This window comes from Propithecus coquereli, unplaced genomic scaffold, assembly GCF_000956105.1.
Source record: "Propithecus coquereli isolate 6110/MARCELLA unplaced genomic scaffold, Pcoq_1.0 Scaffold43, whole genome shotgun sequence".
NCBI classification, from domain to species: domain Eukaryota; kingdom Metazoa; phylum Chordata; class Mammalia; order Primates; family Indriidae; genus Propithecus; species Propithecus coquereli.
The window spans coordinates 2,788,444-2,807,840 of record NW_012150063.1 but is presented as its reverse complement, the minus strand read 5'-3'; the positions used below and the strand labels follow the sequence as shown (position 1 = coordinate 2,807,840).

The window sequence follows — 19,397 nt, the reverse complement described above, 5'->3', positions numbered from 1 at the left end:
CAGACCAGATAAATCAAGTGTCTATCCAATCTTAGATGCTATAGTAAAATCAAATATGGCAAGACAATATTTTAGTTTACACTCATCATAGATGTCATTCTCTTAAGTTTCTAAAAGCACATTGCTCTTTCAAAGCTTAAAACACTGTCAATTCTAAAACGAATAATATAAAAAGAACTTTTGGGGACATTTACGTTATAAACTGATGTTTTCGACACCTGTGAATAAAGTACTCTTCACTACAGCAAGAATTACTTTTACTGTTTGACAAGCAGGTAAAGGATGGGTAAAGGGTTTATCATCTGAAACCCCAGTATGTTGAAGGGATGGTAAACGAAAAGACTGCTGCTGTTGCATCAGCACTCAGCTGCCGTCGAGAGCCCTTTGGTGAGGCCACTGTGGGTAAATGCAGCTCTCAGGGCAGCAGGCACCATTCCTGCTGTCTCCCACCCAGGATGCTGTCAATTGTGAGCTCTAAGAAGAGCCCTGACGATTATAGCTCAGAACAAGCCGGCAGATGAAGTATCAAGTGCCACTTTCTAAAGAACTATCAAAAAGATGTGTTAAAATGGAACTAATACCATCACATGTATTATATAATTAGATATTTATATGCTTATACCCCTAGTAGGTGTACATGAAGATAAAGCACAAGAGTATATTCAAGATAGAACTTGGTCGGGTGTGGTGGCTCATGCCTGTAATCCTAGCACTCTGGGAGGCTGAGGCGGGCGGATCGCTCAAGGTCAGGAGTTCGAGACCAGCTCTGAGCAAAAACGAGACCCCGTCTCTACCAAAAAAAAAAATAGAAAGAAATTAGCTGGACAACTAAAAATATATATATATAAAAAAATTAGCCAGGCGTGGTGGCGCATGCCTGCAGTCCCAGCTACTCGGGAGACTGAGGCAGGAAGATCGCTTGAGCCCAGGAGTTCGAGGTTGCTGTGAGCTAGGCTGACGCCACGGTACTCTAGCCCGGGCAACAGAGTGAGTGAGACTCTGTCTCAAAAAAAAAAAAAAAAAATATAGAACTTTAAATACTAAAGGCAGCAAAATAAACAATGAAAAGATTTCTGAAATCCCTATCATAAATGCCTTTTCCTTTAAAAAAGAAAGAAAGAAAAGTAAACAAAACAAACCAAACAAGAAAATTCCCAATTAACTAGAATTTCTCTCTAACCAGGAACAAAAGTAAAAGGCTATAGAAGTAGGGTCAATTTATAATTTTACAAAACTATTAACCCAGAGAAAAATTTTTAGGGATTCCTTTTAAAAATGGCTTGGATTCTACTTTCAAATTAGATTAACTTTCAGGATCAAAACTGGAGCTCAAGCAAATGGGTAGAGTTGTACCTTCCCTCTCTACTACTTAAGGTATTTCGCAGCTGGTAAAAATGTAACTGAATATAATACTATTTACTATCAGAAATTGGTCCCAGGCCTCAATTTGACACAGGGAGTCTACACAAACACAGCCGTTGGCGGGATCACGGTGACTGTTTGACTGCCACCTGCTGGGATGGGGCTCCCCAGCGGTGCCTGTTTGTGTACATTGCCAGTGGCAGCTCCGATCACCCACCGTTCTGTCGGCACTTGGCGTAGCTTAATATTTAGTGCTGTTAAAATGGCATGAATGCAGTTGTCTCCTTCCCTGAAGATTGCTAATTTAACTGAGAGTGTGGGCCACAGAGACCTGCATTTGTCATTTAATGTGTCTGTGACACACAAGTGAATAGAAAGCAAATTCAACTCTTTTTTCTTAATAAGCCTTGAATAAGGCACCGAGAATGTTTGAGTATTCAAGTGAGAAGCTATACTTGAAAAGCAAATATTTCCTACTTTTTGTTTGCAAACTGTGTTGCCATGGCGATACACGGTATTTAGAGCATTTGAAAAATTAAAGTAGGAAATCAAAGGAATTGTTTTGTGTTACCTATCTGCAAGGAAACATTTGTCTTTAAATCATTTCAGCAAAACCCGTCGCCCCTCAACCCCAATGTTAAAGACATTTCTCGTCTGGTTTGTCATCTGTAAAACCAGTGACCTACAACCTACAATCCAGTCCTTGTCATACAACCTTGGTTCACACTGAATTTAAATGTGCTAGCAGTACCACACTTCATTTCCGGTATTCCACGTCTACATCTAGTAATTTCTCAGTTGACTTCTCACAAGCCGCCAGCTCCACTGCTCCATGAGTAGGCCATTACCTGTAGGAGAGCTCTGGCATCGTCCACCTTGCCCGCTTCCACATACTGAAGGAAAAGGTCAGTAACAGGTTTGTAAACCGCAAACTGATTCGCCAGTCTCTCTGCCATGATGCTTACTGGAAAAATGACAGGTAAGAAAAATCTTTCTTTAAAACAGTGTATAGTATAACTCACCCACCCAAGAAATGTGGTCCAGTCTCACTAGAGAGAAAACGTGCTTCTGTGCTCTTTAGCATAAACGACCGACTTACTCTTTTCAACTGCGGGTTCCAACTGCTCCTCTATCACTTTTCTGAATAAGTATGACAAACCAAAGTACTGGGGGTCCACAGTTTGATTCTCTGAAGTAAGCATATTTTCAATGTTTTCTATCGCAACATCTATATTATTGCTGTAAAATAAAGCAAAATAAATTATAAAGAAATAGTTGCTTTTATATTACTATTATAGGTAGTTTTAGTATGAGAGCTTATGAGAGATCTACCCATGCAAATACTCTAGGGAAAAAAAGAAATACATTTATAATTAACCAGATAAAAAACACTACGTAACATAAACCAATCACATTTGGGTAGTAAAAGCAATCACTAGGTGGTTCATGCTACAGTGGTTGCTTATTTTATTTCACAGCAGTTGAAATAGTTGCTTATTTTAAAACACTGCTCTAGAGACATGATCAAACAACTATATAGAATTAATGAAAATACCAAAACAATCTTAAATATTTTATTTAATTTTGTAGCTCTTTAGATGTAAAATGAAACTTGTTTAAATGCTATAATTGTGGCTTTAATCCACTAGTCACTACTGCATAAAGATAATATATAACATCTCAGGATTCTTAAAGGTATATTTGCATGTCTCTAACCCACCCTCACATCAACTTCTTTTTGTCAGCTATTATACATTTAGAAAATATTCCATTTATACTAAAATTCTCAGAAAAAAGTATCTTCATACTTTACTTTGAAAAATATCAATTATATGGCTTTATTTAACAAGTTGTGATAAATATGATCTTTATGACTATCTTTTTGGTTAAAGCAATCTATAATTGATACTTTAGAGTTATGATATGGCATACTAAATCCAATTATCAATATTATGTTGAAATTATTACATTAAACATAAGAGTTCTCTAATTAAAAATGAATACCCTCTGTTACAATAAATTTTTCTTGTAAATTCAAATATTGTAAATTTTTATGGGTTTTAGTTAGAGAATTATTTCACAGTGAATATGTTCTCCACATCATATAAAACTGTTTTTATGGTGACATTTTAAAATTCATCCAGCTCTTACCTGAATAATTTCCTTGATCTTCTAATTTAAAACAATCACGTTTTCTTATTAAAGGGAAGTTGTATTTGGGGAAATAGTTTTAAAAGGTAAAAACAAAAAAATAAACTGTTTCTCTGCTCAAAGAAATAGGGATTCTCACAAGCAATCTAGAGACGGTGGGAAGAAAATCAACTCTAAACGCCTCCCCTTAGAGTGAGTGTGTGTACTGACCGGGTGGATGGGTAGAAGGGTAGGGAGTATGGAAATGCGTATTATTAACACGCTTTCAGGGCCCTCTGTCTCACAATATTCTAGTAGAGTATTATTCTCAAATATTGCTGACAAACAAATGAGATCATTTTCCAGTTCTGTAACAATGTGTTTCAGCAAGAGGCCTGGCATATATATGTATGAATGAGAAAAGTTAGCGACTGTGGAGCAAGATTTATGAATTTGATAAAGTGTTGTTTATTCTGAGATTTAATCTAAAGATAAAACATGTTTTCCAATGTATAATTCTTCCCTAACAGGTAATTATCAGCAACTACAGCATCAAAATTTCCTCTGTAGATGACATGGTTTCCAGATGCCTAAAATTTTTAAAAGGTGGTATTTGAGGTAATGCTCACTCCAGTGGCCAATAGAGGAAAAGAAAGCTCAAAAATTTACTCACTTCTTTATTTGTGCCAAAGCAATGTTATTGATGAAAACCATATTTGAAAGTCCAATTGAGTCTTCAAGTCCATTTACCATCTTCTGAATTTCTTCTATGCCTTCTACATCACCCTTCAAGGCAAATGCCTGGATGAGGCGGGTCACGGCTACCTTAGAAGGGATCTGCTTCAGATTCAAGGCTGTTTCTAGTGTTGTTAGAGCCTCTAAAATAGAAGCAGAAGACAGGGTTTTTCTTATATGACCTGTGTTGACTTTAATGGATTCTGAAAACCAGCTTTTAAATATGAGCACCAAATGGCTATACACAAAATGCTATGAATAATTTATTGTAGATTACAGAAAATATTAATACTTTATGAGAAATCTAAAAAAAATGATTTATTTGACTATCCATAAGATACTAGAGACCAGAGAAAATTCTTAAGTCATGGAGAAAATACAAATGTTACTGACAAAATGAGTTCCATAAGGGATAACATTTACTGATTAATTTCAGAAACTTGACAAGTTCAGAGAAATGCATGTAAGGAAGACTTTTAAAAATTAAATAGTTTCCAAAAATATGTAACTTCTACCCACACTCATACTTTCCTGGTCTTTATTAAGTCAAAGATTACACAATGATCAAAAACTTCTGATGTATCAGTGATTCTTCCTTGAACACAAACTCTCTCTCTAGTCCAAAGAGGATCAACCACACAGGAACAGCCACACTTGAAAGATTGAACTTTCACACTGACAAATTAATTTTACACGATTAGGTACCTTGTAGTTATTTTCTTGCACTCATTTTTCAAAGGAAAAAAAAGCCCATTAATTCCAATGAACACAGATGGCCCCCAACTTGATGATTTTTCAACTCTACAATGGGTTTAAAGGGGCAGTAAATAACACTTTTCAATTTACAATGAGTTTACTGGGATGCAGCCCATCGTAAGTGGAGAAGCATCTATATAACCAATGGAGTTTTGTTTGTGTTTTTAAAATATAGTACTTACAAGTACTATTATGAATAACTATGGAATATCCTTCCCATTTACTGATGTGCAACTGTAGCAAAATCATTATAGTAAATAAAGTGGTAGATTGGGGGGGGGAAATGTAATATTCAGCATTTAACAATCATCCTTACTAAAGAAAACTTCATGGCTTTGTAGCAATCAAAGCAATGTAACCTAGACAAAAATAACACTCTCAAAACAGCCTTCCATGAAAGAACAGCCTATCTTTGACAGAAGAATGGGAAAAGGGTAATAATTAAACAGTCTACTAAAAACCATACAGTAAAAGACATGATGAATTTAGTATTCATTACTGAATAAATAATTTATAATTACGCCAAGTTTACAAATAATCTAAAGCCAGTGATTCTCAAACAGGGAAAAGGAAAAACAGTTTAAAAAGCTGAATCAATGGAATTTAAAAAATATACATGCACATATAGGAAACAAAAATGTATACTATTTTAAAAATATAATCTACAGAAAATAAGCTTGATAACAACATCTTGTTAACACAGATAATTAACTTTGGAATATTCTTATTAACCAAGAATGTCAGCCAGGGAGGATCTCCCCACCAGTGGATCAAAATAATAACAAAAATAAGATTAATGATGGTGACAATGGTAGCTCATGCTTATTGAGTGTTTACTGCATTAGCTGAGCATTTACTACATACCAGGCACAGTACTAAGCAACTACACTCACAACTACTCTTCTGAGGTACGTCCCAATTATACAGATGAGACACTTAGGCACAGAGTTTAAATAATTTGTCCAAGGTCAAGGTGACATTGTTAGACAAGAACCCGATTCTAACCATCCCAGAGCTTTTCTCCACGGATGCACGTGTGCATGCGAGAGTAAAGAAGTGAGGAGAACAGATCATTTTATGTCTATCCAAAGGTAGCATGGGACCTTGTGGCCTAAATCGCATTCCCACATAGGGCTTAAGCTGCCTTCTGTACGGCAATGACTTAAAAGCACCAGAAATGTTACTCGTCCACATCCCTCCCCCACGAGTCCTTTCCCACTGACGCTTGATTCCAACATTTACTCAATTACTCACTAATGATGCTGATTATATTGCACAGGTGCAGTGTATCAGCTATTAACATTCTACAACAGTATTAGTTTATAAAATTACATTAAGGTTTAATTGGCTTTTTCTTCCTGCTTTAGATGAGGTCAAGAAAAAGAAACCTGAAAGAGAGAAGTGCAGAAGAACAGAAGGGGTTTTTAAAAATCAGGAGCTCTCATCAGCCATGGAGCAAAATAAGGAGATGGGAACAGGACCAACACCATTCCCACCCTCGCTGAGGACTGCTATACTCCAACAATACGTTTGTCCATGGTGATGCTGAGGGTGGGCTTAGGGGCGGAGGAGCTAGTGGGGAATAGTGGGTTCATCGCTCCTGTACTCAGCCACCTGCAGTTCAGCTGAATAGCTCAGAAGACTAGACGAGAAATTACATCACTTACTTTCTTGTAGTTTTTTCATGGGGCACCTAACATACAAGTAAAAGGTAGCAGTCAAGTTAAATTCAGGCCAGATTCAGCTCAAAAACAAATGCCCTATAATTTAAAAAGTGTTTTGTTCTTATATTCATGTCTACAGAAATATAAACTATTTATGACAATGAGCTTATTTATATGGGGAGCAAGTTTAATTTTTCATTGTTTTAAAAATCGATCATTTTATTGCATAAAATATCAACTTAGTCTCTTCTATTGGAAATAAAATGAAACCTTTTAAAGTTTTAATAACAAGCCCTACGCCACTCAATTTTGACTGAAGGCTGTCCAAAACGACTGTCTAGATGGGTGGGCCCTGCCCGTCGAATGCCGAGGTAGATATTTTGCGAAGGGAGAAGAATTTTGCATTTAGATATTACAGGCAATACTGAAGCTGCACAATTAGACAGCAGCCTCCTCTCAGGGATGTGAATTTATTTTATAAACATCCAAGTGAGGAATAACACCATTATTACAGACTGAAGAAGCAATGAGGTAACATATTTAACAGTTAAGAGAGCTTTTTCAACCTTGCTTAAAGATCTCCTAAGTGGGTTTTGTCCTACTGGCAAAACTGCAGTGTTACTGTACTGACTGAAACTCAAATGTAAAACTTAACATAAAAAGCTACTTACCAAAATTTAAAAGATTCATCATTTTCCCCTTGGGAGCTCACTCATAAGACCTCCAGATCCAAATCCACCCCACTGCGAACCCGTAAATAGCCTCTAACAAACCAACAGCCCTCATCCCAATCCTCCCCAAAGTCATCTCCACATCGTTCTGGTGTTATCCTCTTGACATTAATTTTAAAACTCTAAACTTCAAACAAACACTGTATCTTACTGCTGTTGGTATTATGAACTATTAAAAAAGTATTAGATTAAGTTTTAAAAATCAATATTATAATCATTTGGTGCACAATCCCACACATTTAACACTCAATTTAACTCATTTGCTATCTCACATACAACCAACACAATATGCAAGAAACAACTGCTGGGAATTGTTTCAGATGCTCTAAAGTATGTTAATTTCCAAAGCAAAATGACTTGTGCTGTGAATTTTAACGCACTTGAAAGCCTGTACTTTCTCTCGTTCTGGAACACAAATTTTGCATGTCTGAAGAGCTGTGATTCATCTTAAGAAAACCCATCTTGTGTTAAATGGAATGGAAACTGGACTAAGTGGTCAAATGACAAGTACATTCATATTCAAGCTGTATTATAAATGCATGTACAGTAATTTACGTCTCTCAGCTACCACAAAAGGCTCTTGATAAGCAGGTAATTTGCTAAATGGACTCCTTTATCCAAGTATTCGAAGGGCGTTACAAGAAAAATCTGCAGAGGCATTAATGTGACGTAAAGGTCAAGCATTGTGACATACCTTTCAAATAATCCCGCCTAACTTGCGTTATGATGAGGAGGCTGTTGGCAGCATCGTTCAGTGTGAAGCCCTTGATGTGGGTCTCAGCGCTAAAAGAAGCAGACATTTAGAAAGGAATTACTGACATGCTTCTGATACGATAATAAATGGTTGAGCGCCAAGGTGAAATTATAAAAACTACTGTTCGTATGTTAAAAATATTGCTGCAAAATATCGACCTGGAGACAGCTTTTGTGTTATCCTGTCAATGGTTATAGAAGGATAATTTTTTTTTGCATTCTGACAGATGACAAAGTTGGAAATGAGCAACAAAAGAAACAAAGTACAAGATTTTTTTTAAACAATCGGTTCAGATTCTTGAATGCTGACATATTAGATGACTAAAATAACTGCATGCCCTGCATTGTTCTGCTGTATCCTAAGCTGGATACTTTTTCCTCTTTTTTCTACATTCACCATAATTATAAAATGTAAAACTATTCTTCCAGCAACAAAAATGAACATTTATTTTCAGCACTGTATATTTCAAATATAAACTAAAGCATATTACTAACTAACACCGTATCATTTGGTTAATTTTCAAATTTCTGTCATCTAGATATATACAGTTTTTAAAGCTGAACATACTCTGCAGAACTAAAACCGCTGTTACTTTAACATTAAAAATTTCACACAAAAATCTTGTCCCAGCCTTAAATTTGAAACAAAACCCCCAACTTTTTAAAACTCAAGAACAAAAAATCGCTTTACCTATTTACTAAAACCTATAGGATTTTAAAAAGCAAAACCAAACAAAAACCCCCAAACCTAGCTGGGGATGATTTCTGTGTGCTACACTGTTTGTACATCTTCTGTGATGAAATTTCAGCATTCTTAATGCCCCCAGGGTTCATCTCCCCAACTAGGAAATCTAAACAGGTCAAAAGGAGCAAAAGGAATTGCTGCCATTTGCCTTATCGAGCTCAGTGATGACTTGCTGCCAACAACCTCGTGGCCTGCCAACATGTACACATAAGCTGAGCAGATTACAAGGAAAGCAGGGTCACTGCTAAATTATTCTCATCAATCCCAAGAAAATCCTCCAGAGACACCATGAAATGCCCATCCTCTCAGTCACTTTCAGCCTCTGCGGTTCACCCCTGTAGTCCCTGGACACAGGATTTTCTTATTTCCTAGTCGAATCCTCTTAATCCCACCAAAGCACCCATTGCTCAGTTTGACTTTTTTCCTTTGTCCCATCTGTCAAAGCTCTTAAGTCAACAAGTCATGCATGAGACTATAAATTGTATGAAATAAAGGATTTACTTTCTCAATCTTTAGCATGATTAAATAAAAATTAGACACTATTAAAAGCTCGCTTCTCATGCCAATATTATTACGTGTATTATACCTTACTTAAAAATATTATCTAAAATCAATTAAATGCACAAGGTAACAAAACTACTCTTTTAACTGACACCAAGTTGTGAACTACAAACCTTTTGAAAACCTCAAAACTCATTAACATTATCTTTCAATAATCTTTTCCTATCTCAGGAAGCCGCCTATTCATTACGAATATGAAAATGAAGATAAAAACCAGGAAGAAAAAAACTCCCAGGTCTGTTATATAATGATACATCATCACATACGTAGAAACTGACAAATCACAACCAAAATATATTCCAAACTGACAAAAGGAGAAAAATGACAGAAGTTACTGGTAGAGACCTTTGCACTGGAATCATTGATGTAGTACAATAAAATAAATTTATTTTTGACTCCTATTAATTTTGATCTTTCCTTTTGGGAGAAACTCTAGTATAGAGCTGTCAAATCAAACACCCTGTGACGATGGGAATATTCTTTATCTGCGCTAACCGGGCTAGTCGCTAGCCACATGGCTACTCCGACGAGCAAACAGAAATCTTAATTATATTTAATCTTAACTCATTTAAACAGTCACATATGGCTAGTGGCTACTGAACTGGACAGAGAAGAATTCTAGACATTTTCTTTTTATTTGTAAAACTGCCAAAATAAAGGAAAAAAATTACAGGGGGAAAGTATCAATCTTTGAACTTATGATCAAATGCAAAAATTAAACTATCTTAACCAAAGAAGACTGCATTACAGCAAAAGTTCTACATGAGACATTTCAGAGCAATAAATAAATAGTCTATGGATTATGCGTACATGACACGCACATAGGACATTAGTTGGTGATTATGAATTATATTATTTTGGATAACAAAAACTGGCCAATTCAGTGACAATCAGCAGTGACAGATTTAGCATTATTTCTAGACAGAATGAAATATAAAGCTAGTAAGGACAAGAAAAAAGATATAAAGCAGGGCTGTTGTTACACGATTCCCAAATTCCCTAAGAATACAGTTTAGTGTTATCAGAGATTTAAAATAACAATTTACACCTCTTACTGCTCTTTGAATAGGCAGTTTTGTTCCCTTGAAAGAATTCACTATAGGAAAATTATTTTGAAACGCGAAGAAACTAAAAATAAAAGGAAGTTAGTTTCCTGAAAATTTTTAAAAGGCAGCTGTTACTATTACTTTTGAGGTTCAATGACTTGCTGGGAAGTTTAAATGATCTCCTTAATAAAAATCAGAGAAATCCTATCAGAAATCAAGTGCATCATCCATAACATATTAAATGACAGCAGAAGTACAATAAAAACAAAAATGCCATTTTTTAGTTTATAGGAAAACTATGGCTCATAATGTTGAACAAGTGACATCATATGAGTAATTGTAACAACAGGTTGCTATTTATGGATCAAGAGTAAGACCGCCAGGACAACACTAGGAGGTTCTGTCACTTGAGACAGCGGCTCATTCAGTCACTACATTACAATAAAATTGTCTATATAAAAAAGCAACACTTCTTTTTCACTCTGACCACAGATACAGAGCTAAAAGGGAAAGAGATGACCTTGTCTAGTGTTGGCAATAAACTAGGAAATGAATCCAGAGAAAATACTTCTTGACATAAGTCAAGTAACATACTTAGTTGGACAACTAGAATTCAAACTTCTACTTCCCAATTTCCAGTCCAGGGTTATTTTCAAAAGCACTCAACATAGATTTAACCCAAGAAACAATTCTACATAGTTAGATATAACATTTATTGGTTCAATGGAAAGGACATACATCCAATGCCCAGACTGACTTGAGGCTTTGGATCTAGGATTCTCTTGGGCCCACATAGCTACACAGGGAACACAAGTACAGAATAAGCCTGGTGGGATAACACAGCTAAAATAAGTCTCCTCAGAAGTACAGAAAGTCTCACTTAGAATAGTCAAACTCAGAGTAGGGAGAATGGTGGTTGTCAGGGGTTGGGAGGAGGGAAATGGTTAAAGTGTCCAAATTTCAGTTACACAAGTTCTGGAGCTCTATACAACACAGTGCCTACAGCTAACAATACTGAACTGTATACTTAAAATTGCTAAGAGGGTGGATCTTAAGTGTTCTTACACACAAAAAACTGCCCAAATTATAATAATGATACAGAGAGTGGGGGATGATGGTTATGTTTATGGCCTTGATGGTGGTGATGGTTCCATGGGTGTATACTCATCCCCCAAACTCACTGAGATATACACATTAAATATCTCACTCAGTTACCTGAGCTAGAGCGCATAGCTCACTGCAACCTCAAACTCCTGGGCTCAAGCCATCCTTCTGCCTCAATCTCCTACGTAGCTGGGACTACTGGCACGTGCCACTTACACTTGGCTAATTTTTCTGTTTTTAGTAGAGACGGGGTCTTCGTCTTGCTCAGGCTGGTCTGGAACTCCTGAGCTTTAGCGATTCTCCCGCCTCAGCCTCCCAGAGGGCTAGGATTACAGGCACGAGGCACCACATCCAGCCATCTTTTTATATGTCAGTTATACCTCAGAAAGGCTTCATGAAGATCTAGAGAGGAAGGGAAGATAAACCTACATTTTACAGGTTGTGAATATAAGGGGAAATAGAAGGGCCATGCTTATAACTATCTTCTAGGTCAGCAGCTTTCAACCTTGTTAGATCAAGATCCACGATAAAACTATAGTAAGAAATGATGTTTTCATGCTACAACCCAGTGCAAAGATACATACATGCACACATAACTGAAATCAATGTTTCACAAAACAATATCTTTACTAAGTGAAGTACTCTGATATTTTCTATTTCTTTTTTTTTTAAATGCTGGTTCCGTCTAACTAATTATATCCCTGACCCACTTATTAGTTACAACTGCAGTTTGGAAACCACCCTGGATCAGTGGTCTTCCACGCGAGGCATGAGTGCTAAACGAATACACCAGGGTGACGCAAGGAAATGTTTAAACCTCTTTTTAAACTCTCCTGAATATTTTCTATTTTTTGAGTATGTTTTGTAATATACTTACATGTGACACCTTAGTACAATAGTACAATTAGTACTATTAAAGGTATGTGATCACAATGTTCAGGACGTGATTCCTGAATCACCGGGGATGCTCAGTAAAATGCACATAGCTGGGCCCCAGACCAGATCGGTCCCACCAGGACCTTTGTGGCGGGCTGTGGGGTATCTTTTTACACCACCAGAATGAGAATCACTGTTCTAGAACACGCCGAATTAAAATGAAAACAGTATAATCTGTACTTTTGGGAAGTACTTTAGAGGCCTTTGTGACCAACCAGGATTACACATTTTCTGAGTTTTTAAATAAGTTTTTCCTCTTTAATTCTATCTCCTCCCTCAATCATACCTAATTCTCAACATGAAATGCTCCTCTTTTTTTCTGCCTCCCTTCCTCCCAAATCACTGTTGCTTCAAAACACCTTTGATTATTATGGACATGGTTGGGATACTTTCATAATAATTTCCTGAGAAAAGTAATTTTGGACGATGATCTACTCTCAAGTCAGTGGTCACAGATGACTAGATATTGTTCAATGTCAAATTTTCCAAATCACTATTTGAGAGTATACTGAGTATTCTAGAGATACATAATTTAATTAGTCACTGAGTTAACACACAAATGAGACACAAGAACATTAAAAACAGTCTTAGCGTGACTGTCCCATATCAAGACATACAAACGATGATTCCACATAGAGCAGTACAGTCATATAGAACACATTTTTCAAACCATACTAGAACACAAACAGTACAGCCTATGATGGATACCTTTCACAACACTAGTATCAATGCCAGGTTTTCTAGGGATGTGAAAGAATGACAAGTATCCATTTTCTATTCAAGATTCTAATATTCGAAAATTGCTGTGACTTAAAAATCTTGCAGGCCAAAAATTAAGCAAGATAGATTATTTCAGAACTCAAAATATTCTAGGAAAAGGTTAACCTTTCCTATTGAAAATAAAACTATTAACCCATCAACAGGACATTTATATGTTTCAAAGCAGGTAACCCTGATCTATTCCTTTTTAGGCCCTTTATGATTAATAACCCAAGTTTTCAAGACAGCAGCTTGAGGGTAAGGCCACAGACAAGAGTCAGATAACTAACACACCAAGTAAGAAACCTTTATTCTTGTTTTGATTAGCAAAGTATTTTACTCTAGATGACTAGCCAGAGAGACAAAACCACTACCACGTCTAGTAGTACCACCACACAGATTTTTTTGAAAATCCAAAAACAAACAAAAAACACAACAGGGGAAAGGAAAAAAGCATATAAAATGTGTTGAATACCAATGTTTTCTCTACCTCACTCTACCTCCTTCAATACCTAGAAGAAAATTTTAATATAAATATTATCATGCATTCATCATATAGAATGAAAACTGAGGATCAGAGATGAGAGGTAATTTTCACAAGGTCATAAAGCTTTCAAGTAAGATTCAAACTCTAGTCTAAGTTCAAAGTTCTTGGTGTCTTCATTATATCAAGCTGCTCCCACCACATAAGGTACATGGACATAGTGGCTGAACAAGAAATACAACAGAATACAATAAAAATTACTTTTCTATACATGGATATCTTAAATCAGTTGTGAGGGTATATAAAGTAAATTAAATGTACTATGTATGGCTAGTAAAGGGATTTTTTTTTCCTAAGGTTAAAAGAACCCCATAAAATTAGTTAACAATTTCATATGATTTTTATGGGTAGTTGAGGCTAATCAATCAACTGCCACTGCACAGCATATTAGAAAGATCCTAATAGTAGCCAATATTTTTTAAAAGTAAGAAGTTTAACAACTGGACTAATACTTACAAATCTTTCACATGTATTGCTTGTGCTAAACACTCCTTCGACAAAAGTAATTTTATGAGAATGTTGTAAGTTTTAGACTTAAACACGACATTTTGCTCTTGTGCTTTCAGGAAAATATCATACGCATCTATAAGAGAAAAAACAAAAAAACAAAAAGTGAGATGACATTATTCTGTAATGGCGAAAAGGAGTGAAAAAAAATCTTTTAAAAAAGTCCTAAACCCAGATATTTTTGTTTATTAATACCCACACCATTACCACTCTGTAGAGAAACACGGTGACCCAGTGAGTAGATGATGTCATTCTTCAAATCTTTTAAGGACACAGTTACAGTGTTTGAAACTACTACTTAATCCAAATGGATAGTACCTGAAAGTGTTTCCTTTTAAAATTATTTTTCATACTTGCTTTCTTAGGTCAGCAAATTATTTTCATGCCAATAAAAATAAGAAACAGCTCTTCTGAATTTATCAAAAGATGATATCAAAATCAATTGCAAAATGTGTGTTAAAGTCCAAAGAAACCAGAGGTATAATTTAGATTGAGGGGAGCAAAAGACTCATTTCGAAGCAATCTTTAATCTATAAGTGGGTGGTTACAATGGTTATCATTTCAGCACAACAGCATTAAAGTGAATATAGCCTATAATTCTAAAATTAGGAGATCACATTATTTGGCTACGACAGGACTTATACAAAAACATACAATTTTCGAATATACAGATATCTAACAAGTAAACTAAGCAACATTTGTTTGACTGATTAACAGTTTTATTTCACTTGTTCACAATAACTGTCAGTGAATGAAAAGATGTTACCAAAAGAGAAGTAGCTACACTTTTCAGTCACTTACTTTTCTGAAATAAAATTGCGGGGCTATAAACAGCCAACTGAAACTACAGTCTACTCTCTTGTGTGCATAAACAAATCGCAATAAAGATGGGGCATAACTGAACTACCATGTACGGCCTTCTGTGAAAATAAGGCTCAATACAAGGAAATACGGAACATGTAGCTAGGAATGAACATGACATTAATGTTCAGAAGAACATTCTGAGCTACTTTAGAAGTTTCTGAACGAGTAAAAACTGTTATGCTTTTAGGGGAGGTTTGCGTTAACCCCTCAAACTGAAGTGGCAATGTCAAGACTTATTTATCCCTTCAAGCTAAATTCAGGGAAAAAAAGGAAAAGTTGTGACAGCATTTATATACGCATTTTAACTAAGGAGAAGAGTTTGGGCAAGTGAAAGTAACTGTGGTATAAGCTGACAACATTTTAAACAGGTCTTTCAAAAAAACATTTCTTATTAGTCATTAAACTGCCACATGCCTTGTATCAGATTTCTATGTTGGTGAACACCTATATGTTCCAGGGCACTGGCAAAAAGTCAAAAATAAAAACATACAAACGAACAGGGAAAAATTCCACTATTATTTACAGATTACTCCATCAAACACCTAGTCTATTCAGCAAAATTTTACTTTTCTGAAATGGGAGCAAATGAAGTCCTATCTTCATTTGAGTACTGGCATCAATTTGTCACAAATTTAGGAACAAAGTTTTATTTGCAACTGAAGTCGCATAATAGCTTTGCTAAATAAAATATTTTAAATGACACACAATAACATGACTGCAACAGAATCTGCCACTCCATACACACTGCATGTATTTTCTTTTTTAGAGGGCTAAGATGTAATGCAATTATTGTCTGCTTCCTAACAATCATATGTAATAGTTCATTAGTTTGTTGGATGAGGATGTACAATAAATACTCTGAATATTTAAAACCAACAAAATAAATCTAGAAAATATTACTAGATGTTTTCTAAAATTGTGGTCTTCACACTAAATTGATGGGTTGTGTTTATTTTACCTTATTATTATTATTATTTTAAAATTAGCATTGTAATATACCAGGCCCATTTACCACAGTTTGTTCCTGGTGTGACAATCATAATACATCTTCAAGTAGGCTGAACTATCAGGAAAGTGCTAATGCAAGCCTTCAATTTTCAAAGCATTCATATTTTGCTAAACATTTGAATCCTAAGATATACAAAAACAAACCTAAAAACTCTAACGAATTAACAGGATAAACCAATTAGATAAATGAAAATTATACTATCAAAACCAGAATAGAGGCATAGCTCTACATTTATACTAATTATTTAGTTAACTAGTTAAATGTTTTCACTTTAACTACACACTAACTCTATATTCCTTTAAGCCAAATCAAAATTTCACCAGAATATTTACATAGTATTGACTACAACAATAAATTTTATATTTAGCTTTAACAGATGCACAGTGAAAAACTCAAGGATGTACAGACTGACTATGCAACAAAGGACTATGACTCAGAAAGAATAAGAAGTCATACTCTGGGTCATTGGGAAGGCATAAGACCTTAGCTTATTCTTACTTCATACATTTTATATCAGTGTCACAAAATTTCTAAATTAGGTAATTAAGTTCCATAAATTTCTAAATCGATTGCTTTCTACTGAATAAAGCTCAAAAAAGTGTCAATACTAAAATTAAAAAAAAAACCTACTGCTGTATTTATTTCCTTAATAGTTAAACAATAATAATAAAGCACACTTGAAATCTGTCCTGATACTGAAGGAATTAAATCATTCTATGGAAAGAAATTAACAAAACAAAGGAAATAAGAGTAATACATGATTTGGGGAGGGTATAAGAAGTACACATGAGCTGGATGCGATGGCTCATGCCTGTAATCCTAGCACCTTGTGAGTCCAAGGCAGGAGGATCACTTGAACCTATGAGTTGGAGACCAGCCTGAGCAACATAGTAAGACTCCCTCCGCTGCCCCCCTTCTCCACAAAACAGAGAAAAATTAGCTGGGTGTGGTGGGGTGTGCCTGTAGTCCCAGCTACTCTGGAGGCTGAGGTGGGAGGATCATCTGAGCCCAGAAGTTTGAGGTTGCAGTGAGCTATGATGACACTACTAGATTCTAGCCCGGGGAACAGACCAAGACCTTGTCTCAAAAGGGAGGGGAAAAAAAAAAAGAAGTCTAAATGAAAAAACAGAATTTAATCTGCAAGCTCATATCTGAGGATTAAAGATGATCATAAAAATTTTAAATTAGTGATAATAGGTGGGGTGCGGTGGCTCATGCCTGTAATCCTAGCACTTTGAGAGGCCAAGGCGAGAGGGTTGCTTGAGGCCAGGAGTTTGAGAACAGCCTGAGCAAAAGTGAGACAATGTCTTTACAAAACATAGAAAAATTAGCTGGATGTGGTGGTGCATGCTGTAGTCCCAGCTAACTGTGAGGCTGAGGCAGGAGGATCACTTGAGCCTTGGAGTTTGTGGTAGCAGTGAGCTATGATGACACTGCTGCACTCTAGCCAGGGTGCAGAGCGAGGCTCTGTCTCAAAAAAAAAAAAAAAAAAAAAGACATAATAGAAGTAGAAGGCCTCCAATTTTGAGATACTGCTGATCACACATTAGTATGATAGTTAATGCCATAATCATTTTTTACTTTCAAATAAGTTATATTTGCCTACAAAATTATTTTCAAAGTATAATTTTTTAAAAAAAATGTATATCTTTTATAATAAATGAAAAATTACTAATGTACAGAAAAGTACAAAGGACAGTATAATGAACTCAACCTCCCATATATCCATCACCTATATTTAACAACTAATATTTTGCCAGATTTGCTTCATTTTTTATGGCTTAAGTATTTTAAATTACATATATTTTGATTTTTTCATTCCTCAATTCATATGAATAGCAAAATTTAAGAATATTTTCCTATAAATCATACTACTCTATCTATTAATAATAAAAGTAAGAGTAATTCCTTAATATTACCTACCACTCAGTCGATATTAAATTTTTCCAACTGTCCCAAAATGTCTTTGTTAATTTAAAGAGTGAAAGAAAACAATTGATATATAAAATTTAAGTCCAGTCTCTATCCTGGAGCACTTCTACTTTGTTGGGCTTAGATCCCAGGCTGCTATTAGAAAGACACCCGTGTACATGTTTACCTGTGTTGTTCTTGTCTTGGCAGGCTTTCAACACATCTTTTTGGAGATCGCTTTCTACTGGTGAAGTAGATGGTGAAGAATACTGGGAATCTTTTTCATCTTCATACCATAACTTTAACACAAAAATTATACAGTTAACAAAAGCCGGTAAATAAAGTGATCTTTTCAGTATAAAAGTGGGCTAATATATGGCCTAATGATACTGACAACAAAATATGTTTATAATTATGCTAAAAAGAAATTACCTCAGGTACATCAAATGGAACTTCCTGATTACTATTTCTAAGGATTTCTGCTAATAATCTTAATGTCTTCTCACGAGGAATAACATTTTCTTCTTGCATTTTATTCCAGACAGCATCAGCTCTTTTCCAGTCACCATTTATTTCTGTAGAATTTGATTAAGCAGAATTTAATGAATATGCTAAATAGAATTCATATAGCACTTTTTCTTACTTGAGGTTAAAGAAAGCATTATTCTGAATGCTGCCTTCAGGGAAAGGAACTGAAAGTGATTGTGACCCAAAGGTCAGAAGGAGACTTTTTTTCTCACACCTTTCTGTACCCTTTGAATTATAAACCAAAGATACCGTACCTCTTAAAAAGCAGTAACAACACCCCCCATACACACACACACATTATAAACACTTTGAATCAAGTTGATAAGAAGTTTGTCCTTTGTAAAGCAACTGAGAAATTGCCCATTTCCAAAATCAAAATCAAAAACAGGCAACAATTCAGATGTGCCCCTTGGTCTTTTCAAAGGTGACAGATACATGTACACTGTATAGGACACAGCTGTGGGTCTAACATAATTGAAAGTATTCACATACATGATTCTCTTTAAAAGTGACAAATCTACAAACCCTTTCACTTAGTTGACTAAAGAGAATTGTTTGTGTCTCTTCCGTTGAAGAATTGCTCTATGACATTGTGTGATAGGTATTAGATTTCTTATCTTAATAGATAATGCTATCAGATTAAGCATCACACGGAAACAGGAAGTCTATTGAAAAGAGGCAGATTCCTTCATATTGGAAAAAACCCCAGTTCCTTGTATGTGGTAAACCAATCTTTATACATAGCAAGAACT

The 19,397-nt window shown here is 35.5% G+C and overlaps 1 protein-coding gene across 1 annotated transcript in view; it reads right to left on the bottom strand.

Moving 5' to 3' along the window:
* LRPPRC (leucine-rich pentatricopeptide repeat containing) overlaps window positions 1–19,397 on the bottom strand; it is a 138,741-nt gene that overhangs the window by 9,020 nt on the left and 110,324 nt on the right. The window contains exons 27-33 of the mRNA XM_012653791.1: window positions 18,550–18,692; window positions 18,305–18,416; window positions 14,283–14,409; window positions 8,073–8,161; window positions 4,166–4,370; window positions 2,462–2,601; window positions 2,211–2,326 (exon numbers count right to left, since the gene is read on the bottom strand). Coding sequence (XP_012509245.1) covers window positions 2,211–2,326; window positions 2,462–2,601; window positions 4,166–4,370; window positions 8,073–8,161; window positions 14,283–14,409; window positions 18,305–18,416; window positions 18,550–18,692 — 932 coding nt within the window. The remainder of the gene's footprint in view (window positions 1–2,210; window positions 2,327–2,461; window positions 2,602–4,165; window positions 4,371–8,072; window positions 8,162–14,282; window positions 14,410–18,304; window positions 18,417–18,549; window positions 18,693–19,397) is intronic.